This window comes from Taeniopygia guttata, chromosome 2, assembly GCF_048771995.1.
Source record: "Taeniopygia guttata chromosome 2, bTaeGut7.mat, whole genome shotgun sequence".
Taxonomy (NCBI): domain Eukaryota; kingdom Metazoa; phylum Chordata; class Aves; order Passeriformes; family Estrildidae; genus Taeniopygia; species Taeniopygia guttata.
The window spans coordinates 21567403-21579406 of NC_133026.1; the positions used below are offsets into that span (position 1 = coordinate 21567403).

At 43.4% G+C, this 12004-nt stretch overlaps 2 protein-coding genes across 4 annotated transcripts in view; one reads left to right on the forward strand and one right to left on the reverse strand.

Moving 5' to 3' along the window:
• NMT2 (N-myristoyltransferase 2) overlaps positions 1–3399 on the forward strand; it is a 32238-nt gene extending 28839 nt beyond the window's left edge. For both annotated transcript variants that reach the window (XM_030264618.4, XM_030264619.4), the window contains 2 exons: positions 2397–2534; positions 2733–3399. In XM_030264618.4, the coding sequence (XP_030120478.1) occupies positions 2397–2534; positions 2733–2753 (159 nt within the window). In that variant the 3' untranslated portion in view covers positions 2754–3399. The remainder of the gene's footprint in view (positions 1–2396; positions 2535–2732) is intronic.
• A 3611-nt stretch (positions 3400–7010) lies between these two features.
• RPP38 (ribonuclease P/MRP subunit p38) lies at positions 7011–10450 on the reverse strand. Of its 2 annotated transcripts, none has more exons than XM_002194190.6 (2): positions 10345–10450; positions 7011–8048 (listed from the first exon to the last, which is right to left on the reverse strand). In XM_002194190.6, the coding sequence occupies exon 2, from the start codon at positions 8019–8021 to the stop codon at positions 7173–7175; it is 849 nt and encodes a 282-aa protein (XP_002194226.4). In that variant the 5' UTR covers positions 8022–8048; positions 10345–10450; the 3' UTR covers positions 7011–7172. The 2 variants fall into 2 exon arrangements, with proteins under 2 accessions (XP_002194226.4, XP_072781604.1); XM_072925503.1 differs by lacking the exon at positions 10345–10450 and adding an exon at positions 9072–9684.
• Positions 10451–12004: the final 1554 nt, after the last annotated feature.

Consider the following 12004-nt stretch of genomic DNA (forward strand, 5'->3'; position numbering starts at 1 on the left):
TACTGACTCTGGCTGGGATGGAGTTAACTTTGTTCCTTGCAGCCCATATGGTGTTGCACTTTGTCACTGAAGCAGAGTTGATAACACACCAGTGTTTTGGTTGTTACTGAACACTGCTTGTACAGCCTCAAGGCTTTCTCCTTCCCCTGCACTGAGGAGGCTGAGGGTGGACAAGAAGTTGGGTGGGGAAATAGCCAGGACAGGTGACCCCAGCTGACCAAAGAGGTGTTCCAAACCATATGATGTTCTCCTCCACAATAAAGGAGCAGAAAGAAGAAAGGAGCAGAATGAAGGAAAGGAGGAGGAAGGGAGAATGCTTCCGGTGATAGCATTTATGTTCCCTAACAATCATTATGCATGCTGAGATCTTGCTTCCCAGGAAGTAGTTTGACATCTGTCTGGCAGTGGGAAGTAGTGAATGAATTCTTCTTTTTGCTTCCCCTGTGCCTTCAGCTTTTGCTTTCTCTATTAAACTGTCATTATTTCAATTCACAAGACGTCTTGCCTTCCGTTTTCTCCGCATCCTGTGGGAGAGGTGTAAACCAAAGGCTGTGTGGGTGTTTGGCTCTTGTCTGGGAACAGCCCGCCACAGTCTCCTTTCTGTACTTTAACTCCAAAGCATCGGTTTTGGAGCTACAAATTCAGCTCAGCTAATTGCTTCTAGGGTTTGCATGTCAGCTAATGTTTATTTTTATCTTCATATCACACTATATAAAATTAGTTTAGAATTAGTTTGGCAGTTACAGGACAAAACACCTGACTTTCAAAGTAAAACCCAAAATTTGGAGTTACTAACTTAGGTTCTACGTATTCTCCATGGAGAGAGAGTGAGATTTTGCATCAGGATAAGCCCTCTAAAACCCTGCATATTTTATTGTTGAAGCTGACACAAAAGTTTCTAGATCTAGAACACAGGAAAGAGATTATCTTCTGAGTCTGGTTAAGTGGTCTGTCAGAGCTGTGGAGAAAGAACCTTGAAACACAAACCTTCTTATCCCTCTCAGAAGATACTAATCTGAAACTAATCTGCTGATACTTAGATATTGAATTAAAATTACATCTCTAGAGTTTTGTTTGAATTTTGAGTGTTTAATTGCACAGCTTAGTGTGCTTGTATCTAGAGTGTGTCTCTATTCTATCCCACTTCCCTTCCTGCCTTCTGAGATTGCTGTTACTGTTACTTACTTGGAATATTTCAAAATTTACTTTCAATGCCAAATGTCAGATATTATCACCTCATTTGTCTTATTTCTGTGTGTTTTTCACAGCACATTTAACTTAGCGTGGCGTCATCCGCACACAAAATGATCTCTGTGTAAGGTAGCGGGAAGCCTTACTAAACTCACTGTCTGTGCTGTGTAACTTTCTCTTAAATAGTCCTGATGAAGAGCTTAAACGCTCTTTTTCTTCAAACCCCTTTTTCCCTAATATGTGATGCACATTTAAAAGAAAAAAATAACTAATTTTTTTACCAACTAAAGAATGTTCCTTACCCATGTTCTTGTGCTTAAGTAATAAATAGCGCATTATCGTTTCGTACCTTTTGTCTTAAAAGTGTATCATATCCTGCTGGTGCTGCACCTTTGTGCTGTTAAGACTCCAGAAGCTTAGGTCACACTCCCTTGTAGTTAATTGCAAATAAATGGATTTCATATCTACACCTCCTAGCAAATTCAGCTCTTCATACATGATGATTATTGCTGCAGTGGCTTACCAGATCTGGGGCTTAGGTTGCTTGTTAAGAGTTCCCAATGAGGAGAAAGGATTTGAGTATGTGTCGATGGAGAAAAAACTCTTGAGTCTGATTCAGCCATGTGGCTCTTCTGAGACAAAAAATGTCTCTTTGTGGTGAATTTGGGATGTTTATGAAGAGAGGAGTTGGTAGAGGGTGCATAAGTAAGGGAGGGAGAATCACATGAAAGATTTGAATTCTAAAGAGAATGGCATTTCAGAAAAGGACTAAATCACAAAAATATGTTTATCATTAACAGAATGCTAAATTGCTAGAAAACACAGTAACTATTTATGCAGCTTCAACTAGAATAGGTCATATGTGTCAAAACACTGTATGTGACTGTAAAAAATGTATGTCTGTAAGGATAAAATAATGAAAAATGCTTTAGGGACTCTTTAGACATTAGGCCTTGAAAATAGCTTTAAAATTCATACCCTTTTGGAGCTAATCTTCAAGCACAGTTGTGCATTATACTTTAGTTTTTATTGAGAAAATGTCTTTGTGTGTGTACCTAATTAAAAGGTAATATTTATTCCATTGTATTTTTTCCTTTTAATCGGCCTAAGTCTCTTGGATACCGTATGCCACTCTGTAAAGTATCATTTTTGTGTCATTTGAAAATTTCAGAAGTAAAATTTTAAAAATTTTTTTCTGTTAACAGAAAGGATTTGATGTGTTCAATGCACTAGACTTAATGGAAAACAAAACATTCCTGGAAAAACTCAAGTTTGGGATTGGAGATGGAAATTTGCAGTATTACTTGTACAACTGGAGATGTCCAGGCATGGAATCTGAAAAGGTAAGGGAGAAAAATTAATTCCAGAATTCTGTTAGATGTAATGATACATTAATTTACACTGGCCAACAATGGGCAGAAGTTTTAAAAATAATGTAATTGGCCCTGTTTATGATCCATAATTGAGATGCAGAAGACTATTGATGTTTAGATTTACTGCCATACTTGAACTAAAATACTGTATTTTTCTTCTTCCTTTAGGTTGGTCTTGTATTACAATGAGAATGCTTATGTTTCTAGAACTCTTGAGGTCATCGTTTGAGTTAATTTGATCTCCATAACTCTTGAAATGGTATTATTCAAGAGGAGTAAAAGCACAACGTCAGTGATACTGAAATAGTCCATTAAATCTGATCAGTGAAAACATCCACATGTGACCAAATTTATGCATTTTCATATAGATCAGACGGTTCATGAAACTCTTCTGTTGTCCATGAAAAGAATAAAAAGCACATTCATTTAAGTTTCAAAGCTTAGCTTGCACCTGGATGAGAAGAAGGTATTTTTTTCCACTCTAGAAAAGACTGTTTTGTACAAACTGAACTTCGGTGGTGGATTAGGGTACAAAAATATTTGCTATTATGTGGATGAACTGCTGCATTTCTATTTATTAAGTGGTGATGTAAGTATGTCAGTGTAACAGAATGAAGGATACAAACTGGAGTATCTTTGCTTATTTACTTAACATGGATATCATCATTTGGGGGAAAATCATGAAGTATGATACCTTTGTAGCTCTATGAAAGTCCTGGATGTTTTTGTAACTGGAGCAGTATGACAGTGTACTGGTTTAACTAGTGCATTTGTTTCTCCATAAGCAACGCTGCCAAATCAATAAAAAAATACAGATTTGTACTTTGATCTTCAATAGATCAGTGGATTGATTTAACAGTATTGCACTGTTCAGTGCAGGTGTAACCTATGTTGCCAGAATGAGAATACATTACTGTACTTAATTTACAGTTGTGGCACAATACCTTAGTTTTTCCTCAGTAGAATAACATCAGCCTGTGTGTAAAACTAAGAATTTTAGTAGTGCTATCAGGATATTTATAGTTTGAATGTTTTCAACGCTTCTGCGAAATTGCACATATTCCTTTGTCTACTTTGATTTCCTATGAAGTCTGTAATTCTAATGAAAAGTACCTTGTGTAAATATGTATTCATAAATTGTTCCTGGTAGTGTTTTTATCCTAACTTTGGAACAAAAAGTTTTGCTATATATGTGGCTGGTAAGCAGAAGAGAAATGCTCTGCCCTCAGTCCTTGGAAGTCTCTGTACTGCACTTCCTGAAATGTAAGAGGGCTGATCTTTGTTGTTGGGTGGAGCTGTTTTAATTCCCTAAGGAATGCTCGGCAATGGGAGTGGCTTCTGAAGCACTTTATATGCATTCCAGCATAGTGTCATAGCTAGAGATGATAGCAGTTCTTTCAGCTCATGGATGCTGTAGAATCATGAGCACTGAGAAAATCTGTGTTAAGAAACTGTTCTAGCTGAAAGTGCCAAATTGTGGTAGTGAAGCCTCTGTGCTGTGAGCATCTTTTGAATGTGACTTGAATATCTCATGAAATGCAAATGTCTAATTTTCCTTTTAAACATGCCTGTAATTCTGACAGCAGATTTTGCTGGAAGTTTAATTCTGTACATGAAGATAAATTTGTCTGTTCTTCATAACTGTTAGCCCTACCCACTACCTTGTAGCAGTGGGGTTTTTCTTTCTTCCCGCTCCTTTTCCACTGTGTGAATGGTTTGTGGTTTGGTTTCTTTTTCTTGTTGAAAAAGTGTTTGTGGTGAGAGGATTCTGCCCTAGAAACAGTGATACTTTCCCTTTCTGCATTATAGCTGATTAAAGCATTCAACCTCCTTCAAACAAAGGAAGGGACTGAATGTGGTTTGTTTGACCCCTGGTTGTGCACCAGCTCAGGACCTCATGAGTTTAAAAGGACTTCAGAAGCTATCTCATTACGCAGTTGGGCTTTACATCTATGGCCACTCTTGATACCTCCCTACTAGTAGCAGTCAAAACAGGTGGTGCAGAGACAGCTTGGACTCTGTTTGAGGCCTGAGCAGAATTAAGTGCCTGAAAATCTAATTGGTGGTAGTGATACCTGAAGTAACAAGAAAGATTTAATCTTGACCCCAACAAAGACTTTTTTTACTCCTAAAAGAGAAGATGTTGCCTCCTTGGCAGGCATTTTCATAGAACACTCTGGGATGAGGTTCACCAAGGAGCTCAGTGTGTTCTGCTTCAGCTCTTAAAGGCAGAGCCTCAGCAGTCCTCTCTCAGGGCTGCCTGAGGTGAGGTGGGACAGCAGGGCATAGCTCAGTCCTCATGGCTGAGATACTTCTTGCTGAGACAGCCCAGGTGATCACAGCCTAGGTGAAGGATATGTTCATGTTCTCTGCCTTCCTCCCCCTCAAAAAAATTATGAGTGGAAGAAATGTTAGGCAGATGATTTCTTTTCTCTTCTGAAATCAGAAGCAAGTATGTCCAGGTAGAAGAGACAGACTTGAATGTGAGTTTCCTGCAGCCTGACTTCTGCCTAAATCTTCATGTTAGGGCACATGAAGGAAGGAGCGTGGCCAGTCTTGTGCTCCTTCTAGTAAAACAGTGCCACTTGTTTCTGAATCCAGGAGATAAACTTTTGTATGGCTCCCTCTGCACGTTCACTAGGGGGCTGGAGGGCAGAGACATGCTCCTGTAGAAGCTGTGCAGCACTGTAGCTGAGAGAGAAAATTTATCAGCCAGAGCATGAGGGAAGCAGGCATCTAAGCCTGAGTGTTGGGGCAGCTCTTGAAGAGTTCTGTTCATGGACTAGTGTGTGTTAAGCATGGCTTCCTGCTGAGTGCTCTTCACTTTGCTGAAGTATCACAGTATCAAGAGGACTTGAATCTTGAAGGTGTCCCAGCTTGCACCCACATAATAAGACTCTGGAGGTGAAAATTGTGGCAACTCACTTTGACTTCCTAAGCAGGTACTAAACAAAAGGTGAATATCTGTGTGGGGCCACTGCCAGGAGCTCAGTAGGAGAGACCCGTCTCTTGTTTCTAAGGTTGAGCCTGTGTGCATTAGTCCTGCTATGAAGGTAAGACTCCTCAGAACCTAATAGGTGTTTGCAAAGTATTGGCAAATGTAAAGCTTGCTCTACCACCTTTCCCACCTGGCTTTTTAAACACCTGTTATTCCTTTCCCAAAGTAACTTCCTGTCTGCAGAGGGAACCCAAATCCCTGAAGACAAAGATAGACCTGGGCAAGGAAGTGCTTGAAAGATGATTGCTGTGCTTATGCTTTTTACCAAAGCTAATCCTTATGCTAAATGCTACTACTCTTATGCTATGGTTAGCCAACCTGGGAATGAAACACACTAGTGCTAGCATGCCTTCCAAGTTTTATGCACTCAGAAATCAAAAAAAAAGGACGTGTACAAAGGACTATAAAGCAAGGCAAAGAAATCTCACCTCTTCTTGCACCCTCAGACATGAGAAGAATTTGTAGCATTAAATGCTGTGTTTAAACTTCAAGGAGCATCATGACTACACAGTCACTGCTCATTGCTACTGCCCGCCTTCATAGTTGGTATCATGAACTAAAGTAATCTCTAAATAAATTCAAAATACAGATGAGCTATTGGATGGCAGTGGAAGTCTGGATTTTACATGAAAAATACATGTAAATTTTACCTTTCAAGGAACAACAAAAGTTACTCAGTTAAGGTATTTTACGCTTTCTTTTACAAGTAAATTCCTAGGCTGTTGATTGCCTGAATTGCAGTGCTATTTCCTTCCTTCCTACAACCCAGCTCCCACACTAGGAAATTTTTTACAGTCCCCAGTAAAATTAAAGAAAACTCAGAAATGACATGATACATTTTCAGTCTTGTAGCAGTAACAGTTCTCATCTAGTTTATATAAAGCAGCATATGGCTTATGTCAATTTCCTGGGAAATTTTAGATTTCATTTAGAGATCTAATGGAGTTTAGTTTACATTTTATCAAAGGATATGTGTTAATAGTTTGCATATGGAAGTATTTTTTTAACCTGCAGCAGTAGTAATTTGGTTTTGTATTTGGAAATAGCTTTTCCTTCAGCATACCATGCACCAGGTATCAGGTGGAACCCACTTCTGCATACATTTGTGACCAAAACTAGTTGTTCAGCAGAAAAAACTATAAGAGTTCAGAAGGGAAGTCTGCCTGTGCTATTTACTTGAACCCAGCTTTGAAAGAGTTTTACTGGCATGGACCTTTGTTTAAATAAACTTTCACTTTTGGTATTTATTTGAGTAATTATACTTAAATCTCTTTTGCTTAAAGCATGTTCATCTCTGTAAAAAGACAAAGTTCATTTAATGCTTTGTATTCATTCCAAAGAAGTATAAATTATGTCTTAAAATTACTTTGGCATGTTCTTTACCGGCTTTAACTCTGATCTCCAGCTGCAAATGAAAATACTTACCCCAGTAAAGACTAACACTCCAGTCTGAGCAATGTTTTTTATTAAAGCAGAAAGTACCTCAGCCAAATATAACATGAAGTCCACCTTGTGCTCAAAACCTTTACACTGTAAAGCCTAAAAGAACTGTTAGAACTGTACTCCATCCTGCATTTAAAAATCTGTTTACTAGAAAGAACCAAACTCTGTTATGCTGAAATAGCCTTTTTCTTTTTGCGAGGTGGTTTCTTTATCTTGTTGGGATTTGGGACAAGTTTCTTGATTTTCAAAGGCTGCAAAATTACATTTGAAAGATCAGGCTGATTACTTTCCGTATGCTTCCGCTTCTGACTTGTGAGCTTATCCCCCAGCACCTCGGCAAGCTCTTCAGGTTCCAGATTTTCTGAAGAATCTGTATCTGCATAAGCCATGGATTCTTCAGTTTTGTACTGAAACCACGGCACTTCCAAAGCCGGTATCTTTGGAATTATTGCTGCTATTGCTTCATTGAATTTGTCAGACTGCTTTTTGAAGCCAAGTGCTAAAACAGAGGTTAAGCCAAGAAGGGGCGCGACCGTCTCGCTGAGCCGTGGCACCTGCCCTGCCGGTGTGGCGCGGCTCGCGCTCAGCTCGATCAGGTGCGACGTGATCATGGCAGGCTTGGCAGACTTGCACACCAGCAAGAGAAGAAGTTCATTTCTTTCCAATGCTTTTGTAACTTCATTAACTCCAATAGCAAGCTGTCTTCTGATACTTATGTCAGTCCATCCTGGTTTTTGTTGGTGGCTTTCTGCTTCCTCTTTAGGGAATTCATTGGTGCCCGCATCACACTTTCTTTCTGTTTGTTTTTTTGTAAGGGAACGTTTTTTCCTTCTTGGACTTTCAATCTTTTTAAGTCCAGTATGTTTAATCCTTTCTTCTATGGTCTCTAGTATAAAATGCATATCTTCTCCATCTATGGTTTTCCACTGGAAAACAAAGGGGTTATCTAGACATGTTTTTACAGTGGTTTTTTTTGCTTTCCGAAGTGTTGCTGTCCCTTGCTGAATTACTGACATCCTGAGGTGGTTCTGTGTTTTGTCACTCTAGGAAGAAAGAGCAAGATATTAGTTCAAATACTGTACTGTCTGCTGTGGACATTGTTACCAGAAGCTTCTTCTGGGAATGCAGAAGAGAAAACGCTGTATGTCAGTGATACTGGCATTTATCAACCTCCTCAAGCACCAGTCCTTTACACATTTTCCACAGGGCAGGTGTGGAGCTCGGTTTTTTTAAATAAATAAAAGAAAGCTGGACAGGACAGTATGGCAACAGCAGTGACAACAGACCCTTCTAAAGCTAAACAAAAGCAGCTTGGAGGTATTATAGATGTAAATAAACACCACAAGCCCAACCAAACAACAACCCATCCCCAGAATCTGAGGTTGAAGGACCATTCCATTTTCACTGATGCACAGCTGCACTGCCCCCTGTGACATTGGAAGTAAAAAAAAAGGCAAAAATTGATTCACAACATGAAACAAGTTCCTAAATTTATTTAGGATTTTTATAAATCTGCTTTTTCAATCTTTAGTCCATGCCTTTGTGTTTTTCTGTATTTGGAAGGTATGATAAAAACTTGGAGACTCTTTAACAGTTTGCTTTCAGGGAAGGAAGACAATCCCCTACAAGCTTCCAAAAGTTCAGAAGGGGTCTTCTGTGTCACCTGGACAATGCCTTCAGGGGTGAGAAAAACTGAACAGGAGTGGAGAAATTGTAATTGTTCTAGCCCTGATTCTTCTAGTCCAGAGTAGCAGTGAAGATGTGAGGTCAAGCCTGATGACAGTCTCTGGTAAACTGCAAAGCCCCCATTCCCCTGCTTGGGAACTAGTGCCATTTTCATTGTTGCACAGGCAAACTCAGAATCAGAGCAGCTCAGGTTTCTTATCAGGGGAACCATGACATGACTCCTTTCTAGGTTTCCTAGTTACCCAAGCAGGCATGTAGATTGCATTTATGTACAGCTCATGAACACCTAAAAGCTGCCACCCAAAAGATACCATTTTGCTAGTCATACCAATTCTCTGTGTACTGGTAGTGAGCCACCTTGATATAAAAAGACAAATATCCTCTTCACCCAAGTGTACTGCCATCAAGCAACATCTATCTGGATAGATTTTTCACTCATTTAAACTCTTGTCTGGAGGAGAAAGATGCACATGGTGTGATTCTGGGGGCCATCCATGAGTTGGACTGAAAAGGCCAGGAATTGGATTTGATGATCCTTGTGAATTCTGTCGAACTCAAGATGATCTGTGAGTCTGTCTTGAACAGAATTGTATCAATGCAATGTGAACTGTTACCCAAAATGAAAGTCAAGACCACTAAAGAAGTTTTCAGAGAACGGTAAAACAGAGAATTCCAAAATACATAAAAAAACACCATGGCACTCTTGAGTACTCTCAGAATAATCTATTAAATACCCTGGGCCACCTCAGTGATGGTCCATCCAACCCAGTTATCTGCCTGCAACAGTGGAAACTGGAAAAACCACCTGGGGAGGACAGGGCTGGCATTCCCCTCAGCTCTCAAGCATTCATCTGAGATATAAGAATAAAGATGTGCCGACTTAACCTATTAGTCCTCCATGGAGCTATCATTCCTGTAGTTATCTAATCCCTTTTGCTTACCATCACAGTAGCAACAACCGAAAAGCGAACACAAGTAAAAAATGGAAATGACCACAAGCATTCTTACATGTGACTGAGTTAGAATGGAAGATTCTGATTGTTTTTTAAAAATGAGCTCTGGGTTATCCCCTTTAAAAGGTTTCAATTAGGGATGCGCTAATTGATGCTGATTTTGACAAGGAAAATCAGCAATAGACGCGTACCAAAAAAAAAAAAAAAAACCAAAAACATGAAACATGTTCAAAGATGACATTTTTCTTTTCAAAATGGGCACCCCTGAGGAAAACAAGCGTGCAGGAATAGGGAAACAGAGCAATGAGCGAACAAACGAATACGGCTCCGCCACTCGCACCGCGGCCGCGACCCCCTCGCTTCCGGCGGAAGGGCGACCGGAGACACGGCGCCCACGTTCCCCTCCGCCGGGAACCGCCCAGCCGCTTCCTCCGTGGGCTCCTCACGCTGCTGCCCAGAGGGAACCGTGGGCTAAGCGCGGTCCCAGCACAACGCACCGCGGCCGCCGCCGCCGGCTCCCTCTGCGGACGGCTCCGCCGGGACCGCAGCACCTTCTGCCCGGGCCGCCAGCCCCTCGCCCGCCCAGCACTGCGGGCCGGCCCGGGCCCAGACGGCCCCGGGAGCGGAGCGGCTCCGGCTGCCCGACCGCGGGGCCCAGGCCGCAGCTGCCCCGCGCCCGCCGGCGGAAAGCCAGCCCTACCTCGGCCGTGCCGCGTCCGAGAACACGCCGCAGCACGCTGCACGCAGCACGCAGCCCGGCCCTGCTCCGCCCCCGGCCGCGGCGGGGCGGTGTCTGCAGCGGGCTGGGCGGTGTCTGCAGCGGGCTGGGCGGTGTCTGCAGCGGGCTGGGCGGTGTCTGCAGCGGCCTGGGCGGTGTCTGCAATGGGCTGGGCGGTGTCTGCAGCGGGCGGGGCGGTGTCTGCAGCGGGCTGGGCGGTGTCTGCAGCGGGCTGGGCGGGTCTCTCGGCGGCGGGGCGGTGTCTGCAGCGGGCGGGGCGGGAGAGGCGCGGGGCCGCTCGGGTGCGTCCCGCTATAGCCGCCCGGCGGGCGATGCCCGCGCTGCGCTCAGGGCCTCATCGGGAAGCGGCCGCAGCGTTCGAGCAAAGCAGGCACAAAGCGCTGGTGCCGGCGGCCTGTCCTTGGCAAGTCACCGTAGGCTCACCTGGCGTTCCCAGGGCTCGCACGCTCCCGAAAACTGGCGCATAGGCGATGTCGCACCTGCTTAGTCGCTTGTCAGCTAACGCATTAGGGCCAGGTCACCCTAGGAACTTCACAGCCGCAGGGGTGTCCCTCTCTGCACTGCAGTATGCGCCGTGCTGTGCACGGTGTTCTGTGGTGTTCTGTGACCAGGGGGACAGGCAAGGACTGGTTCCATTCAGCGTTTCTTGCAATCTGCCCTCAGCCTTTAACAAATCCTCACAAGTGCGTTCGTTTTCCACATTCACCGTAGTTCACAGCATGGTTAAGTTCTTGGCCCTGAAAGAGCAGAGCTTCACTAAGGCACCGGTGCTTCAGAGATGTTTTCAATTTTTTTTTTTTTAATCTCCTATTTACTTAAATTTACTTGGAGTGTTTTGTTGTTAATTCCTGACTTAATTTAACCTGGACTTGTTTCCCCTCAAATTACTTTTTTGGCATGGTTTTATGGAAGTTAGCAGGTTAGAAAATGGAGAAGTACCTACCATAGATGAAACTATGCTTAGGGAATGATGTACATAAACGTAGAGAGGCATGAATATAAATAATTAATTGATACAAGAGGGATGGATTTTTTTTTTTCTTCAGTGGTTACATTTTTAGGGTAGTTTATCAATTCATTTAATATTCTTTTTATTCTGTACTTAGTAGACCAAATTAAAAACCAGCATTCACAGTGTATTTTGTGTGTGTAGCCACTTGTGTGAGGGATGACCCTCGTGTTTTTCAGAGCTGCAGCTGAAGGGTGCGAGGTCCCAGGTTGGCTGGACATGGACATGGGCAGGGACTGCGGCAGAAGGAACAGTTCCAATAACTGGGCTGGTTGCAGTTCAAATCACTCAAGAAATGTGTCAAATAAACGGCTTGGGAATCCCTCTGTATCAGTGCTCTCAACCTGGCGGGCCAATCCTCAGTAGTACGCTGGAGCTCAGGCTGTCACCGCTGGGGGCTGAGCGCTCCTTGCCCCACCGCCCCTCCCGGCGCTGCTCGCCGCTCGGCTGTCGCAGCGGGTCCCCGTGCAGCCCCCGAGCGCTGCCGGCGCTGCAGTCCCCGAGCGCTGCCGGCGCTGCAGTCCCCGAGCGCTGCCGGCGCTGCAGTCCCCGAGCGCCGCCGGCGCTGCAGTCCCCGAGCGCCGCCGGCGCTGCAGTCCCCGAGCGCCGCCG

Bases quoted from the DNA above. Each gene is read 5' to 3' on its own strand.
- RPP38 (XM_072925503.1), bottom strand. From the start codon at position 9,095: ATGGCAGTACACTTGGGTGAAGAG. The intron at 8,049-9,071 runs GATATTTGTCTT...CTTTCTTCCTAG, and splicing joins CAGTACACTTGGGTGAAGAG to AGTGACAAAACACAGAACCA.